This window comes from Oryx dammah, unplaced genomic scaffold (genome assembly GCF_014754425.2).
Source record: "Oryx dammah isolate SB20612 unplaced genomic scaffold, SCBI_Odam_1.1 HiC_scaffold_20, whole genome shotgun sequence".
In the NCBI taxonomy this organism is placed as follows: Eukaryota; Metazoa; Chordata; class Mammalia; order Artiodactyla; family Bovidae; genus Oryx; species Oryx dammah.
The window spans coordinates 57248221-57268465 of record NW_024070204.1 but is presented as its reverse complement, the minus strand read 5'-3'; the positions used below and the strand labels follow the sequence as shown (position 1 = coordinate 57268465).

At 33.4% G+C, this 20245-nt stretch overlaps 1 protein-coding gene across 2 annotated transcripts in view; it reads left to right on the top strand.

The window, feature by feature from the left end:
* Nucleotides 1-19687, top strand: part of CENPK (centromere protein K) — a 36932-nt gene extending 17245 nt beyond the window's left edge. For both annotated transcript variants that reach the window (XM_040262611.1, XM_040262614.1), the window contains exons 4-10: nt 51-123; nt 4207-4253; nt 8879-8961; nt 9061-9159; nt 9487-9613; nt 15500-15553; nt 18796-19687. In XM_040262611.1, coding sequence (XP_040118545.1) covers nt 51-123; nt 4207-4253; nt 8879-8961; nt 9061-9159; nt 9487-9613; nt 15500-15553; nt 18796-18954 — 642 coding nt within the window. In that variant the 3' untranslated portion in view covers nt 18955-19687. The remainder of the gene's footprint in view (nt 1-50; nt 124-4206; nt 4254-8878; nt 8962-9060; nt 9160-9486; nt 9614-15499; nt 15554-18795) is intronic.
* Nucleotides 19688-20245: the final 558 nt, after the last annotated feature.

Below are 20245 nucleotides of genomic sequence, written 5' to 3'. Positions count from 1 at the left end.
TATTCCATAGGAAATAACTATGTTTTATTCTCTTCTTTTTTTTTTAATAGCTGTCATTATTAATTATGCAAGTGAAATGTTTGACTGCTGAACTTAGTCAGTGGCAGAAAGAAACTCCTGAAAGTAAGATTCTTATTTTTAGATTTATATTTTTATAAACAAATTAATGTTGAATTAATTTAATGATCACAAGAAGAATTCAAGATGTATTTAACTTTCTTGAAATTGGTCTAAATTACATTGCTATAAGGAAGTCACCTTATTTTTATTTTTTTACACACAGAATGTCATACTTCTTTATTATTATAGATGAGCATGTCTGCCTCGCATTAGAATATAGTAATCTTGATTATGGAGACTTTATTATAGCTATCACTTTATCCTCATAGACACTATTTTATGTGCTCAGTAGAAACTGTATTGTTTCCTAATGAATGAAACATAGTGGAAGAGAAATTATTTTAGAGACTTGAATTAAAAGCTGCATACATTTTATGTTGCCTTTTGATTTGTCCAACGGTATTTTTGCCTTTAGTTGAGAAACAGAAAATTTCTTAAAAATCTGTGGTTATAATACCCAGCTAGGAGATATTTTTCAGTTATTAAAGATTGAATTCCTTTAAGTGGTATGTATGTCTGTATTCGATCTTTTGTATGGATTGTACTCTCTTTTTTCATTTAGGTCTCCCTTCTGCTTTCTTCTACCCCTCTGTCTCTTTTCCAACTTTATTTCTTAGTTTCCTCTCCATTTTCTTCCAGTTATCAGGATTCTTTTTTCTCATTCTCTTCCTAAACAATTTTATCTGCATTCTTGTTTTAAACTGTTAAGTTGATGCAAAAGTAATAGCAGTTTTGCAATGTTGAACTTTGCCATTTAATATTGGAATATAATCTTAAATAAATGTGGTTATATTATACATTTAATGCACATTTCTAGCTTTATGTTTTTTTTGCTAATGACATTACTTGCTCTTTATTTTATATTTATTTTAGACTAGGGAAATGGTGTTAAACAAAAAGGAAATTTGAGTGATTTTTCTTATATGAGTTTGGAATGTTGATGAATCAGCAGAGATAACTTGCAGCATCAACAATGCATTTCTCTCAGGAACTGCTAATAAACGTATAGTGCAGTGGTGGTTCAAGAAGTTTAGCAAAGAAGATGAGAGCCTTGAGGATGAGGAGCACATGGCCGGCCATCAGAAGTTGACAACAACTAGTTGAAAGGATCATTGAAGCTGATCCTCTTACAACTACACGAGAAGTTATGGAAGAACTCAGTGTTGGCCATTCTATGGTTGTTCCGTATTTGAAGCAAATTGAAAAGGTGAAAAAGCTCGTTAAGTGAGTACCTCGTGAGCTGACTGAAAGTCAAAAAAAATTGTTTTAAGTGTTTTCTTACTGTTTGCAACAACAATGAACCATTTCTCAATCGGATTGTGATGTGTAATGAAAAGTTGATTTTATATGATAGCCAGTGATGACCAGCTCAGTGGTTGGATCAACAAGAATCTCCAAAGCACTTCCCAAAGCCAAATTTGCCCCAAGAAAAGGTCATGGTCACTAGTGGTCTGCTGCTGGTCTAATCCAGTACAACTTTCTGAATCCTAGTGAAACTATTACATCTGAGAAGTATGCTCAGCAAATTGATGAGATGCACTGAAAACTGAAGCACCTGCACTGGCGTTGATCAACAGAAAGGGCCCAGTTCTTCTCCATAACAACACTTGACTGCACAGCGTACAACCAGTGCTTCCAAAGTTAAATGAACTGGGCTATGTAGTTTTGCTGCATCCACCATATTCACCTGATTTCTTGCCAATGGACTACCACTTCTTCAAGCATCTTGACAACTTTTGCAGGGAAAACGCTTACACAACCAGCAGGAGGCAGAAAATGCTTTCTAAGAGTTTGTCAAATCCTGAAGCCTGGATTTTTATGCTACAGGAATAAACTAACTTATTTCTCATTGGCAAAAATGTATTGATTGTAATGGTTCCTATTTTGATTAATAAAGATCTGTTTGAGCCTGGTTATAATGATTTAAAATTTACGATCTGAAACTGCATTTATGTTTGCACCAACCTAATATTATGTTCATGCCAGTGTCCACCATTGTTTTGTTTTCACTACCACCTAGTAGTCTTTTTAATTTCAGCACCTCTGATACGTATGTATATACAATTATGATTTTAATTTATATTCAACCATATATCTGGTTGCCTCCTCTAGCATTATATTGGGCATCTCAAAGACTGCTCATAATCTGCTATTAAAATGTTGGTGTTCAGTGCTTTTTGCTTCTTACTCTATATCTATTTCAACATTATATTTTTCTGCTCCTATTTTAATGTGTTATGTCTATATTAATGACTTCTATATTAGTTTGTTAGTGCTGCCATAAAAAAGTAGCATGACTGAGTTGCTTAAACAACAGAAGCTTTTTTCCTCCCTCACAATTCTGGAGGATAGAAGTCCAAGATCAAGGTGTTGGCAGGGTTGGTTTCTTCTGAGGCCTCTCTTCTTGGCTAGTAGACTGCCTACCATCTTCTTCCTGTGTCTTCACATGGTCACCCATCTGTGTTCTAATCTCTTTGTATAAGAAAGCCATTCATAATGGAGTAGGGTCCACCCTGTTGACCTCATTTTAACTTAATTATGATCCAGCCCCAATACAGTCATGTTTTGAGGTACTAGAACTTAAGATGTCAAAATATGAATTTCGGTGAAGTGGGAATGGATAGAAGAATAGGGAGAGGGCACAAAATTTCCACAGCTTTCATGTCTGTATATCCAAAGAAGACTTCTCTGTAACATCACACTTGTATATCTCTCTACCTTCCAGATGTCTAATAATCTTACATAAAGACCTTGTACTGCTAGCACTGAACACACTGAATTGTTGGTCAAATATCCACCTTGCTTAAGGTTGTGAATCCCATAGGCTGCCACACTGGAAAGATTTTTAAAATCTTTATATTCTTAGAGTCTGCCATATTGGTTGAAATGATTGTTTGAATATGAAGTGCTACTTTTGGTCACATTTGTCAAAAGGGAGATTTTTAAACTTTATATTCTTAGAATCCTTTTCATTGTATAGCTATCCCAGGGCTGCCTATAATTAGTCCTATTTAGTTCAGGAAGAAAGCTTAGAAAGTTTCCAGTAGCATATCATTTGAGAAATTTTAGTAGCACTTTATTAGGAAAAATAAATTTAGTATAAGAATTGAACTTTTGTAAATATAAGGATTTGATTTTGCTGCTGCTGCTAAGTAGCTTCAGTTGTGTCCAACTCTGTGTGACCCAATAGATGGCAGCCCACCAGGCTCCTCTATATGAAATTTAAATGGAATATTAATTTATATTCATCAGACTGGCAGAATTTTTAGAAGAGTTTATAATATTTTTGCTGTTTCTTAGTCATTGCTTCCAGAAAATGAAAAGAAAAAAGAATCTAGCATACTATTTTAAAATTCAAAATACACATTTTCTTCTGTGAAATTTACTTTCTGGGAATCTGTCCCACAGAAATGAAAGAATCAACGTATAAGGACATAAATAAAAGAATGTTTCCTGCATCATTGTTTTTTGAGGCTAAACTCTAGACACAAAGTTAGTGCTCAATCAGTAGTGAAATTGCTCAACACATTTGATGAATTTACCCTGTGGAATATTATGCAGTGATTTAAAATTATGAATTTTACTTACTCCAGATGAATACACAGGCTTTCCATATGGGTTTTGTTGAGTGAAAATAAGAGTAATGTGTATGATATGATATCATTCTTGTAAAACTGGGAATGACAAAATTAATAACCCTTTTTTTGTATGTGTACAAATATGCATATACTGTATACATTGGAACTATGTTTGTATGCATAGAATCATTTAACCACAGAGAAATATTTAAGAAACACTGTAGATTATTAGTTTTGTTTTTGATGGATTGGGAAAATGAAATAAGAGAAAAAGGCACTGAAAACAAAAATGTGAAAATATCACATTTGTCTAATGTGATATATAATTTGGCTATATATGTAAAGGTGTTAAATAAAAATGTTTATAAAAACTTTACACATCTCATAAACATTCTATTGTATATAAATGAAAAGGGAAAGTGTTATCTTAGAAACTATAAAATCAAATTCTTGATTTTTGAGAGATAACTAAGCATATGTATAATTTTTGTTTGTTTTGTTCCTGTAGTGATTCCCCTGAATGAAGAAATTCTGGTAACATTAGGAAAAGAAGAGGTAAGTCACTGAATGAATTTGTAGTAACCCAAAATAGCTTATGACAAGAAGTGTTTTGGATAACTTCATGCCATAGCGAGTGAGATGAAACCACTTTAAAATCGTATTAATTATGTTTTATTGAATAGGATTCTTCAGATTGTTTGAATTTTGAATTAAATATATAAACTTTACTCTTGTATTTAATTTTTGTTGATTAAACTTCAAATGCTAAAAGTTTACATATAACTAAGCAATTATACATATATATCTGACCTTAAAACTTAACATAAAGGTCAATAAAGATGTTTTTAAAAGCATCAGTTTATTAGATTGAAGTTTAGGAGATAAGATAGAAGCAAATAAGAATTTTAAACAAAGTTGTAGAGCACTAAAATAGATAAATATCTGTATTCTTAGAGACAGAATCTGCCCAATAGAACTGAAAAAAGGCTTTGGATTTGAGGGAACCTGGTACTTGAAAATTCAGGGTTCAACTGTAGAGCTTAAAATAAGATTTCTTTAAGAACAGACCACTAGACCTTCTCTCTCTCTCTTGCAATCAAGTGGCTAACTTTGACCCACACACCTGAAAACTGGAGGCATGTTATATGGAGACATTAAACTATTGAGGCTTTGACCTTAGCGCACCAGGTTTAATAAGGTTGGTGTGAGGTCAAAAGTCAGAAAGTTCAAGTTAACATTTTTATACTGTGTGGTGGAAGTACCAGCTCCTTCTCTTGATCTATCTACAGGGGTCCTTTGTTGTTGTTAAGTTGCAAAGTTGTGTCCTAGTCTCTACAACCTCATGAACTGTACCATGCCAGGCTTTCCTGTTCTTCACTATCTCCCTGAGTTTGCTCAAACTCATGTCCATTGAATCAGTGATGCCATCCAACCGTCTTATCCTCTGTCGCCCCCTGCTCCTCTCGTCCTAAGTCTTTCCCAGCATCAGGGTCTTTTCCATTGACTTGGCTCTTCACATCAGGTGGCCAAAGTATTGGAGCTTCAGCTTCAGCACCAGTCCTTCCAATGACTATTCAGAGTTGATTTCCTTTAGGGTTCCTAAAGTATGGTATAAAAGTAGCCTCAAACTGGAGTTAAAATAATCTGGAAAATATAAATGGCCCTAGAAAAAAGGTCTATAAGTATTAATACAGGGGAGTTCCCAGTGGAAAGCAGGATGGATGTTCATCAAAAAGTAATTTATAAGTGGAGTTTGTTTTTGAGCTTTAAATATGAATTAAAGCTCTCATTTCTTTAATAAAATGTGGAACAAATTTCATTCAACATAGTGTTGGAGGTCTGAGACTCAGCAATCACTCAAGAAAAAGATAGAGTCCAAATTGGAAAAGAAGTAAAGCTATTACTGTAGATGACATGATATTATACATGGAAAATCCTAAAGTCACTACCTGAAAACTACTGGAACACTTCAGTGTATTTGGTTAAGTTTCAGGATACAAAATTAATAGAAAGAAACATATTACATTTCTCTACACTAACAAGGAACTAATGTAGGCATGTAAGACAGTCCAGAAAGAACCCCACACATTTTTGGTCATTTAATCTACAACAAAGGAGGCAAGAATTTACAATGGAGAAAAGACAGTCTCTTCAGTGAGTGGTGTTGGGAAAACTGGACATCCATATATAAAAAAATAAAACTAGAACATTTTCTATCACCATATACAAAGTAAACTCAAAACAGATTAAAGACAGAAAAGTAAAACCAGAAACCATCAGTCTCCTAGAGGAAAATATGGGTAGAACACTCTGACATAAATCATAGCAATGTGTTTTTAGCTTTGTCTCCTAAGGTAAAGGAAATAAAAGCAACAGTAAACAAATAGGACCTTATTAAATTTAAAAGCTTTTGCACAGCAAAAGAAAACATCAACAAATGAAAAGACAACCTACTGAATGGGAAAATACATTAGCAAATGCTATGACTGATAAGAGGTTAATATCCAACTTATATAAATGACTTATACAAGTCAACATAAAAAACAGCTAGGACTTCCCTAGCAGTCCCCTGGTTAAGACTCTGTGTTTCCACTGCAGGGGGCTTGAATTCAATCCCTGGTCGGGGAACTAAGATCCTGAATGCCACATGGTAATGCCCCCCAAAAGAGCAAAAAAGCTGATTAAAATGATAATACCTCACGCTTGTCAGTAATGACTATTGTCAAAAAGAATACAAATAACAAATGGTGAGGACATGGAGAAAAGAGAATCCTCAAACACTGTTGGAAACATAAATTGGTGTATCCTCTGTGGAAAACAGTATGGCAGTTTCTCAAAAAACTAAAAGTAGACTACCATATTACCCAGCAACTCCATTCCTGGATATATATCTGAATAAAACAAAAATACTAAATCAGAAAGATACATGCACCTCATTGTTCATCAGTTCAGTCACTCAGTCATGTCCAACTCTTGGTGACCCATGGACTACAGCACTCCAGGCCTCCCTGTCCATCACCAACTCCCGGAGCTGACTCAAACTCATGTCCATCGACTCAGTGATGCCATCCAACCGTCTCGTTCTCTGTTGTCCCCTTCTCCTGCCTTCAGTCTTTCCCAACATCAGGATCTTTTTCAGAGAGTCAGTTCTTCACATTCAGGTGGCCAGAGTATTGGAGCTTCAGCTTCAGCATCAGTCCTTTCAATGAATAGTCAGGACTGATTTCCTTTAGGATGGACTGGTTGGATCTCCTGCAGTCCAAGGGACCCAAGAGTCTTCTCCAACACCACAGTTCAAAGGCATCAATTCTCCGGTGCCCAGTCTTGTTTATGGTCCAACTCTCACATCCATACATGACTACTGGAAAATCCATTGCTTTAACTAGATGGACCTTTGTTGACAAAGTAATGTCTCTGCTTTTTAATATACTGTCTAGATTGGTCATAGCTTTTCTTCCAAGGAGTAAGCGTCTTTTAATTTCATGGGTGCAGTCACCATCTGCAGTGATTTTGGAGCCCGAGAAAATAAAATCTGTCACTGTTTCCATTGTTTCCCTATCTATTTGCCATGAAGTGATGGGACCAGATGCCATGATCTTAGTTTTCTGCATGTTGAGCTTTAAGCCAACTTTTTCACTCTCCTCTTTCACTGTCATCAAGAGGCTTTTTAGTTCTTTACTTTATGCCATAAGGGTGGTGTCATCTGCATATCTGAGGTTATTGATAGTTCTCCCGGCAATCTTGATTCCAGCTTGTGCTTCATCCAGCTTGGTGTTTCACATGATGTGCTCTGCATATAAGTTAAATAAGCAGGGTGACAGTATACAGCCTTGACCACTCCTTTCCTGATTTGGAACCAATATGTTGTTCCATGTCCAGTTCTAACTATTGTTTCTTGACCTGTATACAGATTTCTCAGGAGGCAGGTAAGGTGATCTGGTATTCCCACCTCTTTAATAATTTTCCATAGTTTGATGTCATCCACATAGCCAAAGGCCTTGGCATAATCAATAAAGCAGAAGTAGATGTTTTTCTGGAACTCTTGCTTTTTTGATGATCTAGATGTTCAAGCTAGATTTAGAGAGAGAGCTTTCTTTTTTTCTAATACAGGCTTTTAATGGTGTAAATTCTTACCTGAATACTTCTTTTGCTTTATTCCAGAAAGTTTAATCTTGCTTTTATTTTCAAATAGTTCATCATAATTTGTTATTTTTCTGAGGATTGTGTTTTTGACCCATGGATTATTTGCATCTTTATTTGTACTTTTAGCATCCAACTTTTCACGTTTTTTTCAAATAAATTTTTTATTATTAATTTAAGTCCATTATTGGATCATATTTGATGTACTGTCAGTGTTGTTTATATCATACCTAAAAATGCCATCCCTGCTCCTCATTTCTGTCTCTTGCTTTGACCTATTTTACTGTATTGTATTTATCCCTCTCTGGAGTTTCAAGTTTGTTTTCTTCGTTTGGATTTCCCTCTTTGTTCTGTTCACTTTTGCATCCCTGACTCCTTCAACAGTGCCTGGTGTTAACAATTGATCAAGAAATATTTGTTGAATAAGTGATACTCATCTGTGTCTGTTTCGTATAGTCTCCTTAGAAAAGAGACCTACCTAATATGCCTGGTTACTGAAAATTTTCCACTAAATTGCCTTTCAGTATAAAATTACAATTTATTGCTCAGAACCTCTTATTACATCTTTTAATTTAACAGTGAAATATTACATAGAACTTAGTTCAGTTCAGTTGCTCAGTCGTGTCCGACTCTTTGCGACCCCATGAACCACAGCGCGCCAGGCCTCCCTGTCCATCACCAACTCCCGGAGTCCATCCAAACCCCTGTCCATTGAGTTGGTGATGCCATCCAACCATCTCATCCTCTGTCGTCCCCTTCTCCTCCTGCCCTCAGTCTTTCCTAGCATCAGGATCTTTTCAAATGAGTCAGCTCTTTGTATCAGGTGTCCAAAGTATTGGAGTTTCAGCTTCAACATCAGTCCTACCAATGAACACCCTAATACCTAGTGTATATTTCCATTTCAAAGACTTTTTTGCTAGCCTTTTTTTGCCATTGATTTCTGAATGTATATCCTAGTATGTAAATTTCACCATTTTTCAGATATATAACTATCTACAAGATTAACGATTAAACAATTAATTTTAATTATTTTGTTCTAGTTCCAAAAATTGAGACATGATCTTGAATTGGTGCTGTCTACTATTCAGTCAAATAATGAAAAATTAAAGGAAGATTTAGAAAGGTATATTTATATTATAATTACCATTAGTCTTTTCTATGTATTGAATTAGCATTAATGTTTTATTTGACTCTTGTTTGTTTTGTTTTTTCACATTCAAAGGGAGCAAAAATGGTTGGATGAACAGCAACAGATATTGGAATCTCTTAATGTAATACAAAATGAATTGAAACAGCAGGTTGTGACATTTTCTGAATCAAGGTATTGACTCTGTGTTCTAGGTTTTCAAAATAGAAATTATTTCTTTTTTATGTTATATGAAATGCATAGAGGAAAAGCGGGTGAATTTTACCAGAAATTGTCTTACCCTGACTTTTACTAATTGTTAAAAGTTATATAATCTTCTATTAATAATTTGACTTTTAGTTTTCCTATGTTAAGTAGATTATTTATCTCATAAAGAAGGTTGTTTGATTTGAGCAATGAAGTTTGAACAGAGTGATTAATTTTATGAGTAACCAATTCTTTATACCTAAGTATTTTATCAACAAATTAATTCTCTTAATTTTTTTAAAAAAATCTTTCTAGAATTTTTAATGAGCTGAAAACAAAAATGAATGATATAAAAGAATATAAGGAGAAACTCTTGGTCACCATGGGTGAGTTTCTCGAAGACCATTTTCCTCTGCCTGATAGAAACGTTAAAAAGAAAAAGGTAAGTTGTAGAGAAGACATTCTTGTAGATATTCAGATATGAAATTGTTTTAGTAGGTTCAAATGTAAATTTTCTGATGAATTTTCTTGTTTAATATGCACTTCAAAGATATAAGTTTGCATCCCTTGTGGCTCAGGTAAAGCATCTGTCTGCAATGTGGGAGACCTGGGTTCGATACCTGGGTTGGGAAGATCCCCTGGAGAAGGAAATGGCAACCGACTCCAGTACTTTTGCCTGGAAAATCCCATGGATGGAGGAGTCTAGTAGGCTACAGTCCATGGGGTCGCAAAGAATCAGACATGACTGGGTGACTTCACTTTCTTTCTTTCTTTTTTTTCTTTTCAAAGATATAAACAAATAGGTACATGTACAGAAGTACTCCATCATCACGTTATGGTATTTATTGAAAAATTAGAAGGAATCTAGTTATTCAATAAACTAAATAAATATATATTTTTTACATTGTATTCATATAGTGGAGAAAATGGAGCTTTTCAAAATAATGTATTGAACACTATCAAAGGAATTGATGAAATGCTCACAAATTTTTGTTAGAGGATAAAGCATAGATGGTTAAATTGTATACCAAAAAGTCTAATTGGTAACAAAAAATGAAATAGTGCTTTATGCCTGGGGCTAAGATTGTGGATGAGACTTGTTTTTGTTTTCTTTTTCATTATTTTCCAAATTTTCTATAATAAACATGTAACTTAAAATCAGAAATACCTATACCTATGAGGTAAGTTACTGACTATTTTAATAGTGGTTATGATGAAAAAAACCTTTTCCACAAAAGCAAATAAATATTTCATTGGTTGACAGAAAGTTGGAAACAAGCACTTTAATTCATTTTTTAAAAGCAAAACAGGGTATAAATAATAAGAACTTGTGGGCATAGGATAAGCATTGAAACTGGATCCAGAATGATCTTTCTAAAACTTTACATATTTAATAATTTATTTAATCATATATTTTAAAATATGCATATTTTAATCTTTTCAATGTAAAACCTTTTTTTTTTTTTCCCCCAATTTTGATGCCACCCTCTGGGATGAAGTCTATAAACTCCTTAGAGTAATGAATTTGTATTCTGGACTTTGTCTATCTCTGTAGCCTTCTTTCCATCTTTATTCATCTCTTGCATGAGTCCATTCATCCATGCTATTGGAGCAGATGTACAGTTTGACCTGTCACTTTTTTGTGCCTTATACATGCTATTCCCTCTGGTTACAAAAGAGTTCCTATCTGATGAGGATAGTAAATTCCTTCTTAAAGCAACTCAAACATCATCTTTTGTATGAGGCATTAAATGAAGTTTAGGTGTCATCTTATTAGCATTTATTACATGATTTTGTAGTAGCAATTTATGTCTCTCTCTTCACCTACCATGCTCTGAGCTGCTTGCTTCGTTTAATTCATATTTGTATTTGTACTGTCTTTCATACCTATTGTAGTACCTCAGTTCATATTTCTTGAGTGACTGTGCACATGCTAGGGAAAGGAGAAAGTTTTGTTTTCTTATAATCTGTGTTTATTTATTCTTTTTCTTTTTGTAACTATCAGTAGGCTTTACATTTGTTATGGAATATTTTTCTGATTCTGTTATTATTTATACCTGTTAGTCATTTCTGAAATTGTTGATAGCCTTCTGTTAACCATTTCAGTTAATTTAGGATCCTTTACGTCTTAATGATCATAATCTTAAAATAACTCAGTGATTTATTTCCTGATTCTAGTCTCCCTTTTTTTAACTGTTTTTTTGGGTTTTTTTAACCTCTTAAGTTTCTCCACTAATAGAACCAGAGATTTGAGTTATTCTTAAAAGGAAGCATTCATTACCAGAAGCTATCATGAATTTGTTAAGTCATATTGGATAAGCTCAGTTTTTTTAAATGAAGTATATGAACTGTTGATACATATTAGAAAATGATAGGTTACTTTCTCTGTCAAGCTAGAAAAATGGATGTATTAGTGGGCTCAAGCTGCTATAACAAAATACCAAAGATTAGGTGGCTTGAACAAAAGAAATTAATTTTCTCACAGTTTTGGCGGCCAAAAGTCCAAAGTGCCATCAGTTTATTTAAAATAAGTAAATTGTATTATTTATTTTTAACTTTCCCAGTTTTATTGCATTTATATTTTGTTCTATACCATCATTCATGTATGCATTTAGTCTTTATTGTACATTGTTAGATTCCATTCTTATCATATTTTACCTTTCATTTTTAAGTTTTTAAGTTTAATCCATTGTTTGCTATGATGGATTTCTTTAACAAGTAATTTGTTCAAGAAGAATTCCTGGGTGTTTTATTTTTGAAATTTTAACTGCTTACATTGCTTGCTTTATAATTAGAGGCTTATCTTTGGCAGAGATTTTAAAAAATCACAAGACTTGGTAGTGGGTTTCTCCATTTTTCTTAGATGGAAATGTGCTGGGGAGAAGTTGAGGCCAGCCTGCAGATGTTTTCTGGCATGACTACTTGCCTGAAAGATTCTTTATGTCTGACCTTCAGTAACTTAATGAGGATATGTCACCATGTTGATCATTCAATATCTGTTTTGCTTTGCTGATACATTGTTTCTTGGGGCAGATTTAGGTCACATTTCATTTCATGGAAATTTTATTATATTTTATACTGCTTTTGTTGTTCAGTCGCTAGGTAATGTCCAACTCTTTGTGACCTCATCTTCTCTGCCCTTTACTATCTCCCTGAGTTTGCTCAAACTCATGTCCATTGAGTCAGTGATGCCATCCAACCATCTCATCCTCTGTCACCACCTCCTCCTCTTGCTCTCAATCTTTCCCAGTATCAGTGTCTTTCCCAAAGAGTCAGCTCTTCACATCAGGTGGCCAAAGTATTGGAGCTTCAGCTTCAGCATCAGTCCTTCTGATGCATATTCAGGGTTAATTTCCTTAGGATTGACTGGTTTTATTTCTTTGCTGTCCTAGGGACTCTCAAGGGTCTTCTCCAGCACCACAGTTCGAAAGCATAAATTTTTGGTGCTCAGACTTCTTTATGGTTCCACTTTCACATCCATGCATGGCTACTAGAAAAATCATAGCTTTAACTATATGGATATTTGTCAGCAAAGTGATGTCTCTAACTTTCCAATATGCTGTCTAAGTTTGTCATAGTTTTTCCTCCAAGACGCAAGCATCTTTTAATTCCATGGCTGCAGTCACCATCTACAGTGATTTTGGAGCCCAATAAAATGAAATCTGTCACTGTTTCCAATTTTCCCCCATTTATATGCCATGAAGTGATGGGACCAGATGCTGTGATCTTCATTTTTTGAATGTTGGGTTTTAAGCCAGCCTTTTCACTCTGCTCTTTCACATTCTTCAGGAGGTTCTTTAGTTCGTCTTCACTTTCTGCCATTAAAGTGGTATCCTCTGTATAACGAGTTTGTTGATACTTCTCCCCGCAATCTTGATTCCAGCTTGTGAATCTTCTAGCCCGACATTTAGCATGATGTACTTACTCTGCATATAAATTAAATAAGTTAGGGTGACAGTTTACAGCCTTGATGTATTCCTTTCCCAGTAACGTTGAACCAGTCCACTGTTCCATATCCAGTTCTAACTGTTGCTTCTTGTCATGCACGCAGGTTTCTTAGGATCCAGGTAAGGTGGTCTGGCATTTCCATCTTTCTAAGAGTTTTCTACAGTTTGTTGTGATCCACACAGTCAGAGGCTTTCATGTAGTTAGTGAAGCAGAAATAAATTTTTTTTTTTTAATTCCTTGCTTTTTCCATGATCCAGTAGATCTATGCAATTTGTTCTTTATTTCCTCTGTCTTTTCTAAATCCATCAATACATCTGGAAGTTCTTGGTTCACATACTGCTGAAGCCTAGCTTGAAGGATTTTGAGCATCGTCTTACTAGTATTTGAAATGAGGGCAGTTGTAACGTAATTTCAATATTCTTTGGCATTGCCATTCTTTGGGATTGAAATGAAAACTTATCTTTTCCAGTCCTTTGGCCACCACTGAATTTTCCAAATTTGCTGGCATATTGAGTGCAGCACTTTCATAGCATCATCTTTTAGGATCTGAAATAGCTCAGCTAGAATCCCATCATTTCCACTAGCTTTATTCATAGTAATGCTTCCTAAGGTTCATTAGACTTCACACTCCAGGATGTCTGGTTCTAGGTGAGTGACCACACCATTGTGGTTAGCTAGGTCATTAAGACCTTTTTTGTAAAGTTCTATGTATTCTTGCTACTTCTTAATCTCTTCTGTTTCCTTTAGGTCCTTGCCATTTCTGTGCTTTATTATATGTTGTTATATTGCCTTTACTATATAATTATATTGCCATTTGTGTCCTTTATTATATGCTTATGATATCTTCCCTGGGGCTCAGACGGTAAAGCGTCTGCCTGCAATGCAGGAGACCAGGGTTCGATCCCTGGGTCGGGAAGATCCCCTGGAGAAGGCAATGGCAACCCACTCCAGTATTCTTGCCTGGAAAATTCCATAGACTGAGGAGACAGGTAGGCTACAGTCCATGGGATCACAAAGAGTCGGACACGACTGAGCGATTTCACTTTCACTGTATCTTGATGTTTAAACATTTTTTGTTTCCTTTTATTATAATTTTTCTCTGCATTTTCTTTGATTGTCTCAAACTTTAATATTTTTATCTGTGCCTAGCTGCTGCTTATTTCTTCATCACTTTGGTAATTGTATATGCTTTCATCACTAGTGAATCATATGCTGCTTTTTACCTCTCTTCCATTTAGTAAGGTATTAGGGAGACAGGAGATGATGATCTCCAGCTTTACCATCTTTACTCAGTAATCACATTTGTTTTTGTCAGGATTATTTTACTATTTCTTTTATATATTTATATTTCTATAAGACCTTATAAGGACTCTGTGGTAATCTTTGCCTGTTGTCAGGAAAGTACTGGATTTCACTATAGTAGGAAATATAGTTAATTGAATGTCTGAACTCAGAAGCTCCTGGTTTCACTTAGTATTGTCTTGGAAGATTTCCCGTAGAACCTTATCCTATTGAACATTTTTAGCAGTAATTTGGATAAAGAGGTAGAGAACATAGTCATCAAAGTTTATAAATGATATGAAACTGAAGAGGATTAGATAGTCATCACAGTTCATAAATGATATGAAACTGAAGGGGATTAGAGAGTAAATTTGTTGGATGACAAAATTAAAACTGAATTTTTTAATTGCCATGATAAAATAGGATAGTTCAAATAAAATAGAACAATATTTAGTGGTGGAACTTAGAATATCCTTCTTGGGTTAAAACATTAAAAAAGAATAAAGGAGACATATCTTAGCTAGATACAATGAAACTCTAGAATGGAACTGGAATGAGATCTATTCTCTGTCATTCCAGGAAAAAAAGAACTAGTGAGTTGAGTTAATATTAGCAACCATCATGAACTGTGAAAAGATGAGCAAATCTCCCCAGGAAGCAAGTTTTCTGTCCTGAAACTCTCAGTACAGTCTGAAATGTCATTTGCTTGGATATTTCGATTGGGGAGATTCAAAAATTAGATTTACATTTGTATAAGTATGTATAATATGTGTAATATACTTTACCCATTATTTATTTATAGATAGGTAGGTAAATAGTCTGAATTGTATGTTTTAGTAATTACAAAAGATTTCCCTGTCTTAGAGATTGTTTCAGTTGTATTTTTATGAACCTTAATGTTTAGTACAACAGGTTGTTTTCTTTCAGAATTCTTTTAAAGTAATCTCATTTTAAATGTTTGGTTTTAGTGTATCTTGTATCATTGCAATTGAGAGATATTAATTTAAAAGATTTTAAAAAATTTTAAGTAAATAGTCTAATAGCCTGCCATTGTCAGAACTGAAATTTTAATTTCTTACTATTCACACTTTCCTCAAAGAAAAACATTCAAGAATCAACTGCACAGCTGATAACACTGCATGATATGTTAGAGGTAAGTGTTTTGTGTAGTTGTTTTGTCTTGATGATTTGTCTTGAGGATGTCTTGATTAGTGATTTATGGACAATTATACACAAACTTGGGGCTTCCCAGGTGGCTCAGTTGTAAAGAATCCACCTGCCAATGAAAGAGATGAGTGTTTGATCCCTGAACAGGAAAGATCCCCTGGAGGAGTAAATGGCAACCCTCTCCAGTATTCTTGCCTGAAAAATTCCAATGGACCGAGGAGCCCGACCAGTCACAGTGTATGGGGATTGCAAATATTTGGATGCAACTGAGTGACTAAGTACAGGCACATACTCCGGTTTGAAAAAGAAAAAAATGCTCTTTAGTTTTTAAGGTATACACCAAATTTTATTACATATATTAATTTATCTTTAGTATAAAATTAGTTTCTATTTTTTGTGTAGTAAGAAAGAATATTTTTTAAGAGAAGATGAAACTAAAATCTTACCTTAACTGTATTCCAGATTATTACTTTAAGAAAATTTTTCTTTCTGGCTTGCTTCACTCTGTATAATAGGCTCCAGTTTCATCCACCTCATTTGAACTGATTCAAATGTATTCTTTTTAATGGCTGGCAAAACCAATACAATATTGTAAAGTAATTAGCCTCCAATTAAATAAATCTATAGTAAAAAAAAAGAATTTTTATGATGTTATTTAGTATCTACACAGTGAAACCCTTTGCTGTTATGTAATCCATACATGTTTTCTCTGCCTGACATCTTTACTTTTTTTTTTTTTTTACAAATATCTTTCACCCTTAAAAAAAAAGGGTTCAAAGATATTTTGAACTTTGGCCAAGTTATCAACTAAAGTATTAAATACTTTAGATCTTGATATGATGACCTATTGCAAATTGGGTAAACAGAAAGGTAGATGGTCTATGAAGAGCTGTTTAACAATTAATGTGGCTTTTTAAAATGAGTGATAAGTGTAGAATAAAGTGATTTCAGAAAAGTTGCTTCATAGTAATTTTATGAAAAGTCTTTATCTAGTTAAAGTCTTCATTTATCTAGCTAAGTGTTTTTGATACTAACGTCTTTAGCTAAGTGGTTTTGGTACCTCTGCCTTCCTGTTCACCCAATTTGGAATAAGTTGTCATATCAAGATCTAAAGTATTTAATATAGTTGATAATTTGGCCAAAGTTCAAAAACTTTTTTAAGGGTCAAAGATATTTGTGAAAAAAAAGTAAATGTCAGGCAGAGAAAGCATGTACCTTTGATACCTCAGGATTTCTTAATATAGACTATTATTACTTAGAAAAGCAAAATACAAATATTTTTTAGATTGTAATTTGAATCTTTCAGCATATTCCAATTTACTTACAATTTATACTGAAACTAAAACTACCATTTCTCATGGATGACTTGACTTTTTAAAAAATAAAGATTGTCATATATGTGGCAAATATTGACAGTTAACTTGGAAATACATGTGTAATTTTTGAATAGTGTACTATGAGATACCATATAAAGCTTAGATTTAGGAACCATTACATACCAAGCCTTGTATTATCAATGATAATTGTAAACTAAATTTATACTGCCGTTCAATGAAAAGTAAAATAATATATACATATTGACTTTAAAGTAGAATTTTTAACATTTAATTATTTCTGGCATTTATTAGGATTTTGATTGATATTATTTTATGTAGCAGTGAAAAGTAAGATTTTAAATTATATTAAAATGTGAGCAATTGCTCTAAAACGGGAATAATATCTTACTCTCTTATGATCATACCTAAAAGAAATGAGACCAACAGTTTTCTTCTCCAGGATGTGGTTCTTGAAATAACTAAAGTTAGAGAATTCCCTGGTGGCCTGGTGGTTAGCATTCTGGGTTTTCACTGCCCCAGTCCATGTTCAGTCCCTGGTTGAGGAACTGAGATTCTACACTGTCACAGCCAAAAAAAAAAAAAAAAAAATTAGCTAAAATTTATGACAGGTGAAATTTTACTTTAAGAATTAGAATGTTAAAAAAACAAGAATAGAGGTGTTGATATTATCATGAAATGTGATTGAGATGAGAACTTAATAGTTTAATTATATTTCTGTGACACATATACTGTTGTTAGCTGTTAAGTCATGTCTGACTCTTTTACGACTCCATGGACAATAGCCCGCCAGGCTCCTTTGTACATGGGATTTTCCAGCAAGAATACTGGAGAGGGTTGCCATTTTCTTCTCCAGGGGGTCTTCCGGACCCAGGGATCAAACCCATGTCTCCTGCATTGCAGGCAGATTCTTTATTATATGGTATAAATTTTATTTTTCCTTTTCTGTGTTTCTTAAAATAACATCTTTAAGTTAAAACTTTGGCATGGCAGTTCGAAGATACGGATTCTAGCTCATTATCTTTTACTAATTATGTACCCTTTGAGGAATCTTTTAACCATTATGAATCCTGGTTTTGTAATTTTTGAAGGCACTTTGTGGGAGCTGAGGAGGTAGAGTAATAATTGATACATATTTAACATTTTTCACTATATCTCATAGAACATTAATGTTCAAATATTAATGTGTGTTTCTTACAAAACTTTTCTAATGCCCTGAATCTGGGAAAGATGGGTCATTCTCAGTGCATATTAGCATCTTTCTTGAGCTTATTTAACCACAGGACCCTGTTACTCCATGCTAAGCATTGCTAGGGAGACCAATTTCATGGAATGTAGTTGAAGAAATGTTAGTCTTATATAATTTACTACAGGTATTGAAAACTTCTCAGTATTCTTAGTGAAGAGATCAAAGTGTTTAAGATAATTTGAAGAAATAATGATGATAGAATTTTTGTTTTGAAGGTTTATCAGATGAATAAGTAGCTTTGAGTGGAGGGGGAAGATTGGTGTTTTCTCTTTCTCTGAAATATTAAGACATGTATGCAATTTTTTGAACTTTTTTTTTAATTTGAAGAAATGGTTATAACCAAATTTCTAACATAAACAAATTATTAATCTTGAGGGGAGAATTGTAAATGCTTTTTAACAAGTTTTTAGGAAATGTTTTAAAAATTCAGGTGCAAAGATTCATTTTAAAGCTATTTCCATTTAGTAATATTTGTAGTTTTTTTAAAAAGAGAATCAGCTATTTAATACATAGAAATTATGATTAAACAATTATTTAAAGAAAAGAGATCAACATTCTTTGGTAAAAAAAAAAAAACTGCTTTAATATATCTGTATCAATTTTTTTTTCCAAGTAAGATATATCTTGAATGATGTTTTTTCCTAGATTCTTTTAAATAGATTATTTGGTGTTCCACATGACCCATATGTCAAAATTAGTGATTCTTTTTGGCCACCTTATATTGAGCTGCTCCTGCGTAATGGAATTGCCTTGAGACATCCAGAAGATCCAACCCGAATAAGATTAGAAGCCTTCCATCAGTAAAAAGATGGTGTTTTTTTCACACAGTACATAAAGAATCTTGTCATTCAAGGATAATGGAAACACTGAGAATTACTTGGATAAAGAATGTTATTTGCTAATCAAAGCGCATAATATAGTCCATTTTCCTTTCATGCTTAAAATGACTCATGCTGCCATCTACTATTCATTTAAAAATGATAGCTTCATAGTCAGTCAATGCTTTTGTGTTTTCAACTGAGTTGACATGAATGTAAGTAAAAAAATTCTAGACTTAATAATTATGATACTTTAAATATACCTTACTTCTGCACTATTCTTTGGAAAATTCTTTGTTAATTATATTCCTAATGTAATGTTTTTCTTTTAAGATATACGCCAGTTTATTTTATGCATTTTGAGTTCTATTTGGTGCTTACATCCTTTAAATTTATAAATTATGGTGAAAGGCCATAATTTGCTGGAGGTTAAAAAACTGACTTAATATCTTAATGTATAATGTAGCATAATTTTTAAGTATATAGTACATCTGTTCCATGTATACTACAATATTTCTAGCTTTGTTAAAGATTGGAATGTTAAAAAATAATGAATAAAGGTAGCATGAAAGCTATTTTAATGTGTATTATATTACAAGTAATATATATATTAAACCTTTCTTGATTCTGTTAATTATTGCTAATGATATTGTGTTCACAAAATTTTGTTAATCCTCTGTGACTTTTCTGTAAATAAAATTCTCATTTAAAATTCTCTAGCTTTTTTGGGGTGTGGCATGATATTTTAATAAATAGCCTTTATCATAGGTAGACAAGTGACAATATAATTAAACTACATATAAGGTAAACTGGAGAATTCCAAGCACTTTTTGTAGCATTAGTTTTCAGAGTGGACTTGGTGTATATTTTTATTTTTGAAATTGATTTCTACTGCATCGTATTATTCAAGTTTCTTATTTATCTTGAATACTAGATCTCTCTTAAAACAGGCAAAAACTTACAAGTATACCATGTCCCTTTTGTAGAAAATACAAATACTGTTATATTTTAGAAAACTTGTAAGTTCTTTCTCGGGAAGATGACATACAAAAATACCTTCCTAGAATACTCTAGTGGAGATTCAAAGGAATGAGCAACTTACTATTCCTTGAAGTTACTAGAAAAAGGCAAAATGGTGCTGGCAGTATAAGTTTGACAGTATTTCTACAAAGCAGATAATACTGTTGTCTGCGAACTTCTCTGTGTTGCAAATTACAGAAATAAATAGATAAAAGCAGTAAACAATTTGATGATTTATTTGATAAGTCTTGATTTCA